Raw genomic sequence first — 17,873 nt, forward strand, 5'->3', positions numbered from 1 at the left:
GGGGACGCAGCCTTCATTTGCCTTTTAATGACGCTTGTAACATCAAATGATTTGTTAAGGTGTTTACCTAACTCAAATAATTAAGTCTCTAAATCACCTCATTGAGATGTTGATGTGGTCATTCCCAAACATCAGGTAGAATTGGGGAAGGTGGCGTCCATGGCTTTGTCTTTTGGAGAATTTCGCTCGGTGCGCAATTCCAAAAAAGTAATTCAAGAAAAAGTAAAGGAGTCGCACACAAGAGCTTAATTTTAATGTGAAATTCACAGGAAAAGCACAAATACATGAACTGTACATGTGAATACGGTTATTATCCAATATATGGAATGGTTATACTATATGAAAGCATACATTCAAGGATTTATGCAGTCCCTTCTCTCTGCATCCCCTGCTGTTGATTCGTGCCCCACCTAGGGGTCCTGACCCCCAGTTTGGGAACTACTGGTCTATAATGTGAGGGTTTATCTACTGGCTTTGGACACAGCCATAACCTATCGCACCACTCATTTCAATGACATATGTATATGTATACGTTGTGATGTAAACCAATTTACAGTAAACTCCGCTCATTGGAGCTGTCACTAACATCATCACACTGTGCTATACCTGCCTACTTTGCCTCTGCATCAGCGGTGTCACCATGGCCATAACTACTAATGACGTCACAGAGGTCATGTCCTCTGTATTTTTTTCAGTAATATAAAATTTATCGATGATGAAAATCGATATATGATCAACAATTATGAATTCAATCTGTATATTATATGTGTATTTATCCTCAAGACAGTGATTAATGAAAACAAACTTAAGAGTTTGACTGAAGTGTTTGAGTCATTTTAAATGTACGGTATGCAGTACAGCATGCAGTATTTGACCTTGGTATTTTAACATTTTTGGTTACGGCCCTGGGTGTCACCTGTTGCTGTGATGGTTTATGGGATGGCAAATCACACATAGCCTACGGATAAACGGCGTGACATGTGCCGTGTGCATTACGCCCCTTTTTGGGGGAAAACATTGGGGAATAAGCCAATCCAAGCCAATTGCTGGCGTTGGGAAAGAATAAACGAAAGACAAGGACCTGTAGACAAGCGTTGTTCACGCTCAACATGCCAGCTGCTCAAATAATATAGCCAAACAGCCGTGGTTGAAGCATGGACAGTGTTAATTTAGGCCGTTAATTTAGCCGATGTTGCGTGTAAGTTAATGTGACATTTGGTTCCAAAAAGGGGCGCACTGCTCATTCACGAAAAAAGTACCCGGATGGCCATTTATACCTATAAACATCACGAACATCATCACAAGACACCTCTGATGAAGGCTGCAGAGGCAAAGTAGCCGGAACTTGTCAATGCACAAAACATTTTGCCTACTTTTCTTGGCCTTGAAAACGAAACAGTTCATAAATTATTACTAACAGGCCTAATGACCCTCTTTAGTTTATCATTGCGTTACGTCCAAGGATGTGCATCGACTTCCCTTAAGTTGGGATACCCTGAAATGGCAGAGATAAACCGCTAGGCCAAACTGACTTGTTTGTGGAATTATGTACAGTTTCACAGGAAGTATGGGTGGGGCCAGGCTACCAATAATTATTATATACGGGTACATGTATTGAAGATACAAAAAAATACAGAAAGAAGATAAGACCCTTAGACTCTGTAACTTCTTTCCCCCCCTAGCGGCACCCACGTGAATGAATGAATGAATGAATGAATGAATGAATGAATGAATGAATGAAGCAGAGCATATCTAAACAAAACACATTTATTGGCAGTAGTAGCAGTGACAGGACCCTGACATGGCCAGCTGGGTTTCATTTTCCTTGGATTCACAAGATAACTTCTGAGGTGCAGACAAATGCTCTACAACAGCTGCTGAATCGGTGCAGTTACAGTACAATCTTCATTACAATCCAATTACCGGTAAGCTGCTATACGAACAATGGGAGGTGGGGGGTGAGAGGAGACATTGTGATTTAGCTGGGAGGCACGGGGGGGCCGTGACCATGGGCATGGCCATGTGCGGGAGAGCTAGGAGGTGGAGGTGGGGGGAAGGGGCAGATGGGGTGGATTTTAGGGGGGATTTGCACAGCGCCCGGACACTGAGGGAAGAACAGGGCAGGTTGTTCTGGTAGATCACCTAAGGCGCCGAATTTGCCATGGTGTCGAGGGGGCCCTCCTCGTCCATGAGACCCGGGGCGGGCGTGTGGCCCTGGGGGACCAGGAGGTCCTGGAGGGCCTGGGGGGCCCTGGCCTGGGGCTGGACCTGGACGGGCCCCAGCAGCTGCCATCCCGGGGCCACCTAGCGGGTGGAACGGCGGGTGGTTGGCTGGGTGCATGTGAGGAAAAGGGGGCTTTGTGCAGTTGTCTGCAACCGGTGGTGGGTGATGGTGGAATATTGTGTCATTCTGCAAAACAAAACAAAAAGTTACAATCAGTTCAAATCTGTCATCAAGATAACTGGACTTCAGGAGCAATTTGTGCTCATCAGAAGTAACATGGAAAGGTTCAATTTTAATGTTTAGTTTAGTTTAGTTTAGTTTAGCTTAGTTTAGTTTAGTTTATTTAGTTTAGTTCAGCAGGGACCATGCACAATACACATTGATTACAGAAGTAAAAAGATGGCTTGTGCCAGATTATAGCTATATAGTTAATTTCCATCTGCAGTCTCGGGACAGGTAAAACAAATATTAAAATACAGTACATAAACAAATAAACAAATGAGCACATCCATAGGCCATGGGTCATACCCACACACACACACACACACACACACACACACACACACACACACACACACACACACACACACACACACACACACACACACACACACACACACACACACACACGAACACACCCACACACACACATTAAAATGGCATACAGTAAGAGTCATATTTTGAATTAAAAAACATATGATTGATGTTGACAAGACTGGTTGGTTAATATCCATTTTTTCACACCCATTGAGAAGGCCTGATAATCAGTAATACTTTTTAGGTTACTGGGTAGACTATTCCATGTTTTGGTTGCCCTGAAAGAGAAGGCTGACTGAGCAAAAGCAGTTCGTCGGATTGGGAGACTACAATCACCCCTAATTTGCCAATTTCAACATGCACGCCCACACTACCCTTGACTTTTTATGTTCAGCCCTTTCCAAGATCCTGGCCATTCGAATGGTTTGCTTACAGTCTTAACAAAATGACACACCACACCCACCAAATATCATGCCACAGGTTCAGCAAGATATGCTATGATAATTTTCAACACAGCAATAACTTTTGGGATGATATTTGGAGTATGTTAAGATACTTTTTCAAATCTAAACAAACCATGCCCCCACAACAATGGCCAGCAAGATGTCAGAAAGGGCTGAACGATAAATGCCGTTATGAGGTACTGACCAAGACTAGCGTGAGACTAAATCTGCATTATAATGAAACTCCCCCTTTAAAAGCGCTACAATTACTTTTCCTTGTCCTTCCACACGAGGGCGCTAGCTTGCAAATCAAGCAATAGTGCACGTTGGAAGGCAGAATAGCCAGTGAAGGGCATTGTGTTCCTACAGGAATGGCCAAATGGTAGTTGTTACAATTTCTATAGGCCTACCATTTATCTTCAACACTCATCGTTTTTTCCATTAAGTTTCTTAGCTAAACGCGTGTTATATTATCAATATAGGCCCACTTTAAACATTTACAATGAACATTAAAGTAGAGTGGAAATGTACCTGCACATCAAATATCTGGCATTCAATGCTTATTTCACCATTTCCAATTAATGTCGACTCACAGAGTCCATGGCGCTGTGAAGGAGTCGAGAATAAGAACATTAGATGGAGGGCATAACCGCAACTGTTACTCATCATCACCATCAGAGGTGTACACAAAAAAAAACACATTGTGCAAACATATCCTGGGAGTTGAGGTGGACATAAAGTTTTAAGTGATCAAAGAGCAACTAGTATTGTCAAGTGATAAATCTGCGATGTAATAGTTCTAGTGTAATATTCTAGTTCTGTTGTAGAAGTGAAAACAAAATTACAACAACAACAATAGTCTGAAAACTCACAGCTTTATCGTCACAACGTGTGAAGCAGTTATCCTGTTCCTCTGGTTTCACTTTTGAGGAACAGTTTGTCTCAACGATGGCGAAGTCAGCAAAGATTGACATTCCCATGAACATAAACTGCAAGAAGAACAAACATTTACTTTAAATACAAAGGTATTTTCAAAGTACACAGAAGTCCTTGTGCACAAGCCTTTGGTAGTCCAGGTGCAGGTGTAAGGCAGGAAAACTTGATCAATACTAGGAGTTCGCTGCAAGAAATGAAAAAGACGAAAGAACAGTATCCAGTGTTTTCTGAACTCTAGGCCTAAGTATTGAACAAATTTATGTTGATCTTTATACAAAATCCATGTCATATCATATAACGTCATACTATATTATCATAAAATATCATATTCTTATATGATAATCATATATTTGTATGTATTGATAAATGTTGCATGTGTTTTTAGACTTGAACTGCTTCAAAACCAGTCTCTTTTCATCCCCTTTGCACAGAGCCTATGTTTATAATCCTACTGTCACCGAAATTGTAATGACCAAGTCCCCATAATGCACACGCTCCCAGTGGAACGTTGTCATAGTCATTGATTACACAGTGCCTTTAGTAATGCATTACGATTTGGCCCTTGCCATTCTTGTAACAGCCTATTTATAATAGGGACCATGGATCAAGTCTATTGGCAATGTCATATAATGTAGGCCTACTTTAGTCTTTTCACCAAATAGTGAAAAGGCCCGTCGACGGACCCATCTGTACAAAGGGTGGTCATCTGGCATGTACAGAGCATTTTCTCGGTGGGTTGACGGGCCTCTGGGTTCGGTGATATATATATCTTTGTTTGTTTGTTTATTTACCTCTACCAAGGAGGTCATGTTTTCAGTCGTGTTGGTTTGTTTGTCTGTCTGTTTGTCTGTCAGCACAATAACTCAAATTTACTTATGAACGGATTTAGATTAAATTTAGTGCAGTTGTTGGAAATGGCAAAAAAAAGAAACAACTGATTACATTTTGGTGGTGATCCGGATCACGATTTGGATCCAGGAATTTAAAAAAAGATTTTTCACCATTATGGGATAGGGCAAATTTTGAAATTCCAGTTTCTAACTCCACAAAAACAAGGCAGAAAGACTGGGGATAGAAACTAGGCCCTGCAGTCGCCTCCAACTGCTGAAGGTAGATCCCCGTAACGTGATGCTTCCAGTCCCCCATCATTCCTACCACTCCTGTCCACGTATTTATAAACTTATATATTAAATACAAAATATAAAAGAAATACATTTAATATCTATACATATATCAGTGCTGTGCAAACTCAAAGACTTAAATGTTAACACTTTATTTTAATGGTTGGCTATTTACAGTGGATCTACCACATTAGGTACAGTGTAATAACAGTGAAACAATATTTCATACCATGTAATACCAGTGTAACACCATGTATCCATTTTGTACTTACATCATGTATTTGTGTGTAACTGGTATTAAATATTGTTACACTGGGTTTTACACTGTACCTAATGTGGTAGATCCACTGTAATAGAACCATTAAAATAAAGTGTTGCCGGGCAAATCAATCCACCCAGTCAGAAGTTATGAGCCAAACAAATATTCCGCCATCTTGAAGGTGTTGGCCTGCAAAATCTAACCAGTTCATGTATCTACCCTAGAGCATCAACACACCAAATCTGGAACAAATCCATTCATCTGGTAGGATGTATAGGAACCAAATTAAAATTCGGCCATCTTGATTTCAGCCATCTTGAAAGATTTGGCCTCCAAAATCTCATCAGGTCATGAACCTAGAGCGTTAACACACCAAGTCTGGGACAAATCCATCCATCCGGTCAGAAGTTATGGGCCAAACAAAAACTCAGCCACCTTGAATTCAGCCATCTTGAAAGTTTGGCCTCCAAAATCGAATCTGTTCATACACCTACCCTAGGGCCTTATCACACCGAATCTGGGACAAATCCATCCATCCGGTCAGACGTTATGGGCTAAAATTTTATTTTAGCCATCTTGAATTCAGCCATTTTGAAAGTGTTGGCCTCCAAAATCTAATCAGTTCATGTACCTACCCTACAGCATTAACACTCCGACTCCGGGAAAATGTCATCCATCTGTTCAAACGTTATCGGGTTAAATCGAAAGACCTAACGCGGCAGATGCGGTCGACGCGGCACACGCAAAACCATTACATCCCAGAGGCTCCGTGTTTTGGAGATATAAAAATTGGGTGTAACATAGTTCAAATGTTCTATCACACAGCTTCCTTGGCAGAGGTCTGCACTCTCTGAGTGCATTTCAGCCCTCAACTTAAGTGGCAAGGACCATTGTTCTTAAATATCATTGTTCTTAAATATAGGCAGTGCAGTGGCCTAATCTTAATATCATAGAGAAGCAAGGGGTGGTGTGAAGGGCTGGTCTATGCCAAAATACTCAAACCGTTTCTCCGTCTCAATCCGGCCCTGTGCTAAGCTATGACCTCTGCGGAGCGATTGGAGAAGATGCCCCACCTGACTGGTCATCCTGCCAACCTCCATCAGCCTGAAGAAGCTGCCATGTTCTCCTTCATCGTTGAACTTCTGCAGGGCAGTACGGATGCTCTCCAAGCCCTCGGGGTCATGTAAGGGGATAAGAGTTGGGCAGTCGGGACACACCCTTGCTATATCCTCTGGCTTGTCTGTACAGGGTAGGGGAAAGGAAATAAATGTTTGGAAATAAATTATGGGGATTTTTTTGGGAAATACCATCATGTGTTTGTAAGCCATCATCAATAGTCATAGCACAAGTATTTCTCATTATGTGTAGCTAATCTGGACAGACACCTCTGCATCATTAGCTTTCATTGGCTCACAGTGGTCATCTCTTTCAGTCTTCAAGAAGCTAGTAAAGACCTTTCTCCTCAATGTTTTACCGTATACATTAACCTTTGATTCACTTGACTACAGTGTATGTGCTAAACTCTGCTCTTGTGCCCTATGTGGTTGTGGCTAGCAGGCTTGTACGAAATTCCGAATGGAAAGAATTTCAATTCAAAATAATGCCATAATTCAAACACTAGGTGGTGCCATTACCTTGAATTTCTTTGAATTTAATCTACACCACCCATTGAAAGTACATAGAACACCACTACCTAGTGTTCGTATTATGACATTACTTTGAATTGAAATTCTTCCCATTCGGAATTTCGTACAAGTATGTATTACAACTACAGTATGCTGTCCATTGCAAGCAAGCACATTCACAAATTCGATCTTTTCATTAATACTTGTCTGACCAAAGTATGGAGTTTTAAAGTTTAAGATGTCTATACTGGAAATGAAAATGTCAGACATGGAGAAGCTCCTCATTTTCATGTATGAAAGGTGTAATTTTCCCAGTCCACTGTTTAGAAATTGGTGGTGCTGGAAAATACTAATAAAAAAAGATTACATTTGTAAATGGGCAGCATGAATTTTGGAAACTACAAAAACTACATCCTTTGAAAACAAATAAAGGCGCACTAACCAAGCATGGCCAACTGTGTATACTCTGTAGGCCTCCTGCACATATTCTATTGATAATGTCTTAACTTGGGCTAAAGTAATGTAATGTAATGTAATCTAATGTACTGTATGTAATGTAAAGTGATGTGATGTAATATTGCTTTGGCAGTCTTGGGTTCAATATTTACTTGGTCACTACACAATGCATAGCATAGGGTGGGATATATAAAATCGTTTTGTTGCCTGTTACTAAAGTGTAGAAGAAGTGCACATATTCAGATTAGTAATACATGTTCAGATTGGACTGAAATGCAGTACTGCTTTTTCATATTGGGCACATATACGGTATGCAGTAAATAAATTTGTTTCACCTGCTTCTGTCGTGCAAGAGAATTTGTCAACGTTGGCCTTCCCCTCTTTCTCACTGACAGTCACACTGCATTTGGATTTCACCATCTGTGTTAAAGGAGACAATAAACACACAGGATTCATGATTACATTGGGCCGTTTGCCCAGGCTCAGTCAGGCAAAATAATGTCACAAGGGGCGTAATGTACAAAGCTTGCTTACAACAACAAAAAAGTTACATACATTACTTTGGATGTACTTAAATTGACTTAAAGGTACACTGTGCAGGAAATGGTCAAAAAAGGTACTGCAACTATGCTGCTCATTGAAACTGGGCTGCCTATTGCCAAATTTGATCTTTACATGAAAGTTTACTAAGTAATAAACAAATATTTTCTAGTATGATCCAAGTACAGTCATTTTTGCAGCTAAAAATGGCTATTTTTGGAAATTCAAAATGGCAGACCATGGAGAAGATCCCCCTTTTCATGTATGAAAAGTGCAATTTTTCCAGTCATAATGAATACTTAGAATTTGATGGTGGTGATAAGTATTCATGAAAAAGGTAACATTAGTGAACAACTAATAAACAACTAAAAATCTCACACAGTGTCCCTTTAATGTTAAAAAGTGCACTGACACTTATTATTATTATTATTATTATTATTATTATTATTATTATTATTATTGTTGTTGTTGTTGTTGATGTTACTGACTTACATGGTCACTGTGCTCCCGCAGTTCACATTTATCCATTGGTTTGGGGTCAATGATGTGGCATTTTGTCTCAGCCAAAGAAAGCTCCAAAAGCAGCAGACATTGGGGTGTGCCCTTAAAATGGTTATGTGGAAGAAAGAGTAGAGTAGAGTAGAGTAGAGTAGAGTAGAGTGGAGTAGAGTAGAGTAGAGTAGAGTAGAGTAGAGTAGAGTAGAGTAGAGTAGAGTAGAGTAAAGCAGAACAGAGTAGAGTAGAGTGGAGTAGAGTAGAATAGATCAGAGTAAAGGGGGTTTATAATGAAATACTGTCTGAGAGATTTTACGAGTTGCAGAACTGAATACTCAAAAGCAATATTCCAAAACGTGGTAAACAATGATGTAACGCAAAAAAAAAACCCCACACACGCACACATACGGTGCATGCAGGTGCACAAACACACACACACACCCACACACACACGCACACACACACACACCCACACATTACTACTACAATATCCGCACATCACTAAATCCTCTTGAGAGCTCTTGTGTGTCTTCCGGCTGTGAGCCGACTCACCTTCTGCTCCACTTTGGCAGAGAGGATGTTGACGAGTTTGAACTTGTAGCCGCGGTGGTGGTGGTGGTTGATGAAGTGCTCGGCCACGGCCGCCGCCGCCTGCTTGTCCTCCTCGGCGCAGGTGAAGGGCTTGTCGGCCGCAGCGGGCAGGCTGGCAGCCAGCACGGCTGGGGCCAGGAGGGACAGCAGCAGTAGCACCCCCCTCATCATGCTGGATGAACTGAAGAACACAGCTACAGACACAGCGCAGTGCAGAGCCTCGCACATCTCATTTATACACACTTCTGCTCTCTGCCTGCCTGGAGAGTAAACAATGTGAGGAAAGCAAACAGCTATCTGGCACGATACAACATCAGTGGGATGTTTTGGGTGAGAGACAGGAGAAAAAGATGCAAAGTTACAAAAGATAAAAGTTACAGAGCAATACACTACAGAGTATTATGGAGATCAAAAAATATGTTTCTGTCAATCCTATTCTGTATCCATTTCTACATTGCATGTGGTGGAAAGAAGTTGTGACATGAGATGGATTCACCTGTGACATGAGATGGATTCACCTGTATTCTTGTTGTTGTCAAGTCACACTGTTGTCAATGTATTTTGCCTGCTGGTTGGACAGCAGTCTTTGTCTAACTCCTCGCCCTAGAGTAGTCTAATTGCAAAACCTACCCTGATTGTATCGTATTGATATTTTCAGCACCATGTGTGATAATGGATACATATGTGCTACTTTTCACTTCCAAAATCAGTTCAGAATCTGGTGTGAGAATAGTAATAGCCTTTTCCCCCTCATTCGGCACAGTAGCAACAGCCCTTGACCGCTCTGACAGATTTTGAATGGAATGATTTGCAGTGGTGTTAGCAAAAATGTGTTACACTTCAACGTCCTCACACTTGACTTTTATTTCTCCGTGGTGCAAGATCAAATTTAGCACTCTCCCTAACTCTTAATATCCAGGCATGCTATGAATTCTATCCTCATAAACTATGGAAAACCACAAAGAGCTATTAAAGAGCATATTTTCTACTAAGTGTTCACTGTAGCCATAGTAAATCAAAGCAACTGCCTATATAAATCCATGCTCATTTTTAGGGAAAAAAAACAGACTAAATGAGTAAGTTGAGTTTTTTGTTTTGTTTTATTATTCAGACGTATTTGACTCAATTGTTTTGTTTGCCTATTAGAATGTGTTCCATTTTCAGGGGTCTGTAAATGAATGCACAGCGGGTGAATCCACCCCAGCTGTGTAAATCATCTACAAAGGTCAGTGAACAGCGTGTTGAAATCAGTGGCCTTTGTCCATAAGGTGGGTACAAGTCTTTAAATCATTCAAAGATTAGGTAATATCGAGCCGTCCAAAAAACCCATCCAAAATATTGAAGCTCTCTTGCTCCATAGTGCTATTTGCTCAGTGCAGTGACTCCCCTCGCTCTGTATCCATGTCTCAACATGAGAGCTTGATCAAGTAATCAATAACTTTGCTGCCTCGCGGTTAACCAATTACAGTAATACCAAAAAATAGCAGTGCAGTTCAGTGTAATGACAAAAACAAAAGGGAAGCCATCTACTTTTTCTAGGTTCCTATTTGGGTGATTGCTAACCCAAGATGTAGTTGTGTTTTTGCCAATGTTTTGCTTTTCTTTCAGTTTTTTTCTAGTTGTGAATGTGAAGGCAAGTGGGGGTGTTAATTGATGCTTTTTAACTGCCCTTATACTCAGTTAACATGTTTGAAGCCTGAGTGAAGCCAGGTCATATGACTAAGCTCATTTTAAGCCTACCAGTATGTTAGTTTTGTTTTGGTGCCTGTTGATATTTCTTTTGGTGTCAGCAAGCAGTTGAGTTTGTAACAGTTTTTGGTTCTTCTTCAAAATTATGTTTGATAATCATGACCACCACCTAGAGAAGTTCTCCCAAGTAAACACTTTAACTTTAGTAATCAAAGTTTGATTTTAATTGATTTCTCATTTGCCACTGTCTTGGATGTTTTCTTCCCCAGAGGTTAAAACCAGCAGCGACTCCAATTCCTGTGGCAGTTCAGGAAATTCAAAGTCAGTCAGACAGCCATGATTCATTTTTACAGATCCACGATTGAAAGCATCCTCACATTCTCCATCCTTGTCTGGTATGGTAACACCACAACATGGGACAAGATAAGGTTGGAAAGGGTTGTGCGCTCCCTCTCTCTCTCCTCCATTTTCTCATCACAGGTTATCAGAAAGGCAAGGAAAATCATAGCCGATCCCTCACACCCAGCGCATCATCTTATTACTGTAACCTCCTCCCATCAGGTAAAAGATACAGAAGCTTTAATATCCACATCCAGATTTAGGAACAGCACATACCCACTGACTATCAGACATCTTAACCTGCTATAACTTTCCACTCCCTATGCACTTTACCTTTAATGCACTTTAACACTCAGGGTAATTTGTAATTGAACTGCTATCCAATGACTGCTGGAACCCTTTCTGTTTATTGGTATGTCTACCCATAGGCTATTTATATTTACTGTATGTGCTTTGCTGTTGTGTGTCTTGTCAATTGTATTTATTTGATGTTGGGGATATGCCACGGACAATTCCTATCGACTATGTCGACATGGCAATAAACTTCTTGAACTTGAACCTAAAGATTCTGAATGTTTGTTTAAAACTGAACCCATGAGAGGCCCTTCAATACATTGTCACTTAAGGAATAGACACACTAGGCCCTATTTGTATTCGCTCTAATCTTGGACAATTAATTTCAAGTTTCAATTAGCCAATGTTTTGGGAATTTAAGCCAAAGCATACATGTATAGCATAATAAAAGTTAAAACGTTCTTAAACGAGTCTTACACTGAACATGCAGAGAAATTGTTTATCTGGGCTCATAGCAATGTTGCAGAAAGGCTATTGTTTTTTCTTTACGATTACAACTTCAAAACAGGCCATCTATTTTTTCCCCTTTTTTTCAGCTCAATGTGTTATGTTCTACTCTGTAGGGGAATTGATAGAGTGTTACCATTGTTTACAGCCTACTTAGACAAACTGGGTGATCCATTCTAGCATTTTGTAGTATATTTTATTTTTAAAATACAATTCATTTTTATGACCACATACAGTAATACCAGTTTGACTATAGTTATTTTTCCATGACATGTTGTTGTTTGCTGCAGGTCAGTGTAAGAGCATCCAGTTGACTTAAAGTCTCTGACCCTCAAGTCGTCTTGCACTGACATTTCTCACATTTCTCTCTGCTTTCTACTACTACACAGTGGTGAAGCGAGAGGGCCCGGGGCAGGAGCGGAAAGGAGACATGCCGCTGGGAAACACGGACATGAAGACGGGCGTGTGGGGAGGCTTGGTCCCGAACAGTGGCACCAGCCTCTTCCTGCGGTAAGGCTTGTAGCGGAAGCCCGCCGGGGGCCTGGCGATGGTCACGCCCACAATCTCCTCAGACGAGTCGGACTCGGACGAGGACCGAGACTCGCTGGATGACGCCGTGCGGCGGGGCGGACTGACGGCGGCGGGCTGGTCTGGCAGTGGAAGTGGGGCGGGCTGCATAGGGTCAGACAATCTGTCATCTGGTACAGCGGCAGGCTGGCTGGGTTGATGGGGGCTAACCGGCTGGCTGGGTTGGTAGGGGCTAACCGGCAGGCTGGGTTGGTAGGGGCTAACCGGCTTGCTGGGTTGGTAGGGGCTAACCGGCTTGCTGGGTTGGTAGGGGCTAACCGGCTTGCTGGGTTGGTAAGGGTTAACCGGCTGGAACGGGTATGGATCAGGTGCTCCTTCTGGGATGTTGACGTCAGAAGGATCGGGGTACGATGGGTGGGTCGGGGTCACGTCATGAGACACAGGCTTTACGTTGACGTCGACCTTCAAGCCGTAGCGCTGGGGGAGAAAAGCAGCACAATCATGACGTGAGTCCCTTTTCTTTTCCCAGAGGCCAGAATTAATGGCTCTAATCATCGGGCTGGAAGTGGGTGTGTATTATAGATTCGGAGGCCAAGCTCTGTTACTTTTGGACATCTTTGACATCTTTTTTTCCCCCAAGTGTTGACTTGTCATCAGTATGATGAGAGGTGTGTTGGCTTTGAAAAAGCTAAACTGATTTGGGGCTCTCAATCATGAAAGTGGATGGAAAGAGACGTTTCCAGGGTGAGCGCTCACTCACTACAGCAAACCCAACCCTGTGAAATTTACAGTACCTGCGGGTAAAATAATTCACAGGACACCTTGGCGTATTGCGAGAACCAGCTGTTCCCAACAACATCTCCGGCACAGAAACCAACAGGCTGCAGAGAAACAGAAAGAGAGAGAGAGAGAGAGAGAGAGAGAGAGAGAGAGAGAGAGAGAGAGAGAGAGAGAGAGAGAGAGAGAGAGAGAGAATGACACAGAGACAGACAGACAGACAGACAGACACAGACACAGCAGATAAAGTATGTAGGTTCTGGGTACACAGTGAGGCCCTGGGACTAGGGGACCACAGCATATAACTGAGCCTAATTCACTAACAATATCTGTTGGCTTCATTCAATTCTGCCTCCCCATGCATTTAGTTTGCTGTGCCGGTTTCCGCACCAGTTTCTGCATCAGCTCCTGTACCCTGGGAACCAAAGTGTTTACCGGTGAGCGAGCGTGCTTGAGTTCAGTTTGTTCCTTGCAATGACCTGATGAACCTGGTGGGTATTCCAAGAACCTCATTCAGTAGTAATCCAGGTTGACTTAACCTTGAGGTAGCGGTAAATCATCCTGCACAGCCTGGAGTCCTCATTTCCGTAGCCTCTTACTGCAGCAGGGGTCGCCGGCGACCCTATTCACTTGCTGAAAATGCTTAACTACATCATAACAACACTGCTATGACATTACAGAGAGCCATAGTGCTGCGATAAGGGGTTAACTACAACCGGTAAATGACACCTCTGGGCTTTCTATTAGCAGGTAAACCAGTTCCTGTGGGTTAACTTATCCAGGTGTACCACTTCATCATATTCCTGGAACATCCCCCCATGCAGCTGATGTCTATGTTGTCATCATGGTCATTCTTAGATACAACAAGTGTTGGTTGGTATTGCGAAGCGACATTTTTGGTTCCCAAATGCTCTGATTAGCATTGTGAAAACTTCAGTTGCTTTGAAATTAGGTGCGGTAACCAGGATCAAGTCTGGCACAGTTCTCAGTAGGCCCTGAAAATGTTACTAGTGTCACTGGGGCCCTGTACAATGAAAGAATGCAGTGTTAATTTAACACTTAGGGGGTCAATTAGGTATGGTAAGGTATGCTTAGGTATGCAATCCACCCACCAGAGAAAAAAGAAGGAGAGCATCACTTCCCCTTAAAATCCATCCTCTTTATCTGCATTGGTGATGCGCGGTGGTATGATATATCTTGGTCTACCATATGAATATCGTTGGTAGTCTACCACCATTCACCTACAGTTTTACTCCCAGTGTTTGCAACAGTCAAAGTGAGAGGTGAGACACCTACATAATAACTGTTGATACACTACTCTATAATTATTTATTGCGATGGGAAAGCTGGTTCACCTGATTAAGTTATGAGTGCCAATGAGTTCTGCAGATTCACACAGAGGAATATGAATAATACAATCTACAGAGCAATGACAAGACTCAGGCCCCCGTGGTACCCACCTCTCTGGCAGCATCTTCCTTCAAACAGATGCCTGAAGCATGGGTCCCCTCTGGACACTCTGCTATGGTGAACTCCACAAAGGTGCGCTTTAACTTTCCATGCTGGGAAAATGATTTGAAGATTTGTAGAATTTTAAATTGTGCAGCCATTATAATTATGTTATATCCTAAAATTAGGATTTATCAATTTAAAACAGCTTTATTTTCATCTCCTTTGGTGATAGTTATCAACTATCTATAAGACTTTCTACAATACAGTATATATTGTACAAAATACAACTGTGCCAACTGTGGAAGCAAGTGTGCGTAGTACCTGTCTGGAGGCTCGCGTGACAGCGTGAAAAGCCAGGTTTACGGGCTGCGTGCTCTGGATCCACAGCTCTTGGGCGAGCTGAGCCCTGTACTTGAGGAAGCTCAGCTGAGCAGCACTAATGGCCTCTGGGTTATCATCATCCAGCAACAGAGGACAATCTGGACACGTCTTCTGAAGCTTCTCTGGAGGATCTGGAGAACATGTTCATGTGTATTTCAGTTTTCATTGAAAATATTTCCATGTCATTTCAGTTATGGCCTGTATATTATGAGATCATGCACAGCAATATGGCTGTGTAGGCTTATTTTTTTTAAATTAATAATAATATAATAATATAATAATAATGACCTCTGGGTATAGCAAGGAATGTTTTGATACCCTACCTGGTACTAGCATACAGTCATAGCTGAACAAGTAGGAAAATCCCTCGGCATCATGGAGAATTGTAATGTTGCAGTTCCCTGAAATTTGCTAAGTGAAACACATGACAAACATAAGTCTTATTGACAACAGATTTAACAAAACAGAATTGGAACACTTCTTATATCTCCGTTATGCTCTGTTCAGTCGTGTTTTCTCCCAGTGTTCAAGTCAACACACTGTAGGCCTGGGATATGACATAAAGTTGACCTCTGAGATGATCTAAGAATTGAAAGGATTGGGTGGCTGTACAAGTGACAGTGCATCCACGTCAAACGGGCTATTCCTTCCCAGACATGCGGGGTTCGCCTTGCAATAAATATGCAATTGCAAACACGTGTCTCTCTGGACCACATATTATAGTACATTCATCAAATCATCATTGTAATGGGAGTGCAGAATCTTACGGTTTCCATGAAAGGTCGAACGTCACATCGTTTCCAGGGCTTGGGGCTCTTCACGTGGCACTTGGTCTCCAAAACGTCTGCATTAAGGTAGTACACTTTCCCAGCGGGACCCTTTGGAAAAGAGAAATATTACAATGATGTCATGACAATGTATCTCGTTTCCATGTCTTGACATCAATTCCCTAGCCTATATTAAACATTTTAGTAAAGTGCAGGTCAACCTGGGTTTGGGGGTTTGATTATAACATTGCAAATGGCCTTCACAAGACTTCGACCATTGGTAAAATTAATAAGGCAGGGCTGTTAAAAACACATCAACATCAACATTTCAATGTCTAAAAACTAATTCCAAACATCTGGCTCATATTTATCCATTCATCTTATTTCTAGACAAATTGGAGCAACAGCATAACCAAAATCCACCTCCAATTACAATAATAACTGTATCCCTCTGACCTGTGCGTGAAGTTGGACGTTGGTGATTCTGTTCAGCGCGAATTTGTATCCCGACTGTCGGTCCTCATTTATGTAGGTTACAGAAAGTCTAGCTAACTTCTCCACACTTTTGTCATCACACGCAACAGGTGCTAACGAATTAACTTGAGCTGATGCGTAAATAAGATTCGCGCATATCAAGACTAAAATCTCTATGGATAAACCCTGTCTCTTGTGCGAGATCATCTCTGGACAGTCAGTCGTCATTTGAACATTTGGTTCGTGAAGTGCCCAGTTGTTTGCACTTGCTGTTCAACACGACATTGGAAGGCTGAGAAATATTAACACTGCTTTTGAGATCAGGCCAAAACAGTTGAAAGAGATCTGTTGGCTATACCTGACCAAAATAAGAGTGTTTTCTAGGGCTAATAGACCTAATGCACGTTTATTCAGTCATGGGCATTTAGCAAGTCGTTAATATTACCCATTTCTCAGCAAGGCATACGAGGGCATTGGCATGCGTTAATAACTTTGACCAGAGGAGGGAGTTTAAAGACATACAAATTGTTCATATGTTTCCAAGTCTATGTTGGCAGAACACCCTCTTGCGCACCCTGCGAGGTCTATTATGTTTAGGTCTACTTACTTAAGAAGAACAGCTAGGCCTACTTAATAAATAAAATAAAATGATGAAATTACACTAGAACATATTTTTGAATAGAAATGCCTATCCTGTCTATCAGAAGTAATAGACACCCCGCGTTTTCCTCCAGTCAGGCTGATTTATGGAAAATTAGCCTACATGTTTAGATGCACAGGTTGACCCAGCACAATAATAAGTGGAAGTGGATAGCCATAAGTGGGAGTTAAAAAAAAAAATATCTGGAGGAGTAGCCTTACCCTTTAACAGAGCAGTTATACCCACCAAAGTGTCATTTGTAAATGGCATAGGCCTGCCCTTTAAAGTGCAATCATGAACTGTCCTGCACCATTTTAGGCTTACAAAAAAAAACTCGGAAAAAGCATTTTTGTAGAAGCATTATTCCAATGTGTGAGTATGGCAGGAATTAACTTTCTGAAGTCCAGTTGTGCACTTATGATTGGTATTAGGTGTGATGCCTCATACTCTTGTCCACATTTATGCGTGTACTGTAGGCACTAGTGTTGGCTTTTGGATGGCATGTGCTCACAGTGTCTACTACAGACTGTATAGAGTTTCATACGGACAGAATAATACACAAAATGACCTGGCAAAATAATGTGAGCAAAAGTGAGCATCTTTTTAATCCTGTGTGTTAGCAAATTCATTATGGCCATGAAGTACAGTAGGCTATTCAACTTGTTTTTGAGACACATCTTTAAAGTGTGTCTAATTAGCTTTAATTGCAGTTTATAAGACTTCGTTTTGTGAATTCAAAGCATTCCCATTTGCTTTCAAAACAAGTTCTATTCTAATTTTTTTTTTTTTTTTTTAAAC

The 17,873-nt window shown here is 41.6% G+C and overlaps 2 protein-coding genes across 2 annotated transcripts; both read right to left on the minus strand.

Moving 5' to 3' along the window:
• Positions 1–1,926: 1,926 nt before the first annotated feature.
• ahsg1 (alpha-2-HS-glycoprotein 1) lies at positions 1,927–9,470 on the minus strand. The gene is made up of 7 exons (XM_063200873.1): positions 9,189–9,470; positions 8,634–8,744; positions 7,937–8,021; positions 6,594–6,760; positions 4,077–4,193; positions 3,736–3,810; positions 1,927–2,410 (listed from the first exon to the last, which is right to left on the minus strand). Exons 1-7 carry the CDS (start codon positions 9,453–9,455, stop codon positions 1,979–1,981), a joined length of 1,254 nt encoding a protein of 417 aa, XP_063056943.1. The 5' UTR covers positions 9,456–9,470; the 3' UTR covers positions 1,927–1,978.
• Positions 9,471–9,573: 103 nt separating this feature from the next.
• On the minus strand, positions 9,574–17,141 carry si:ch211-262h13.5 (uncharacterized protein LOC571127 homolog). The gene is made up of 7 exons (XM_063200872.1): positions 16,418–17,141; positions 15,962–16,072; positions 15,518–15,605; positions 15,135–15,325; positions 14,822–14,923; positions 13,379–13,465; positions 9,574–13,061 (listed from the first exon to the last, which is right to left on the minus strand). The coding sequence occupies exons 1-7, from the start codon at positions 16,661–16,663 to the stop codon at positions 12,438–12,440; spliced, it is 1,449 nt and encodes a 482-aa protein (XP_063056942.1). The 5' UTR covers positions 16,664–17,141; the 3' UTR covers positions 9,574–12,437.
• Between the last annotated feature and the right edge of the window lie 732 nt (positions 17,142–17,873).

Source organism: Engraulis encrasicolus, chromosome 6, assembly GCF_034702125.1.
Source record: "Engraulis encrasicolus isolate BLACKSEA-1 chromosome 6, IST_EnEncr_1.0, whole genome shotgun sequence".
Taxonomy (NCBI): domain Eukaryota; kingdom Metazoa; phylum Chordata; class Actinopteri; order Clupeiformes; family Engraulidae; genus Engraulis; species Engraulis encrasicolus.

What these genes read in the sequence shown, in the direction of transcription:
- ahsg1 (XM_063200873.1), bottom strand. Translation starts at nt 9,455, where the DNA reads ATGTGCGAGGCTCTGCACTGCGCTGTGTCTGTAGCTGTGTTCTTCAGT. An exon ending in CTGCCAAAGTGGAGCAGAAG is followed by an intron (nt 8,745 to 9,188) that starts GTGAGTCGGCTC and finishes AACCATTTTAAG; the next exon opens with GGCACACCCCAATGTCTGCT. An exon ending in CTCTTGCACGACAGAAGCAG is followed by an intron (nt 6,761 to 7,936) that starts GTGAAACAAATT and finishes TACCCTGTACAG; the next exon opens with ACAAGCCAGAGGATATAGCA.
- si:ch211-262h13.5 (XM_063200872.1), bottom strand. Translation starts at nt 16,663, where the DNA reads ATGACGACTGACTGTCCAGAGATGATCTCGCACAAGAGACAGGGTTTA. An exon ending in TCACGCGAGCCTCCAGACAG is followed by an intron (nt 14,924 to 15,134) that starts GTACTACGCACA and finishes TCATTTTCCCAG; the next exon opens with CATGGAAAGTTAAAGCGCAC. An exon ending in AGGAAGATGCTGCCAGAGAG is followed by an intron (nt 13,466 to 14,821) that starts GTGGGTACCACG and finishes GTTTCTCTGCAG; the next exon opens with CCTGTTGGTTTCTGTGCCGG.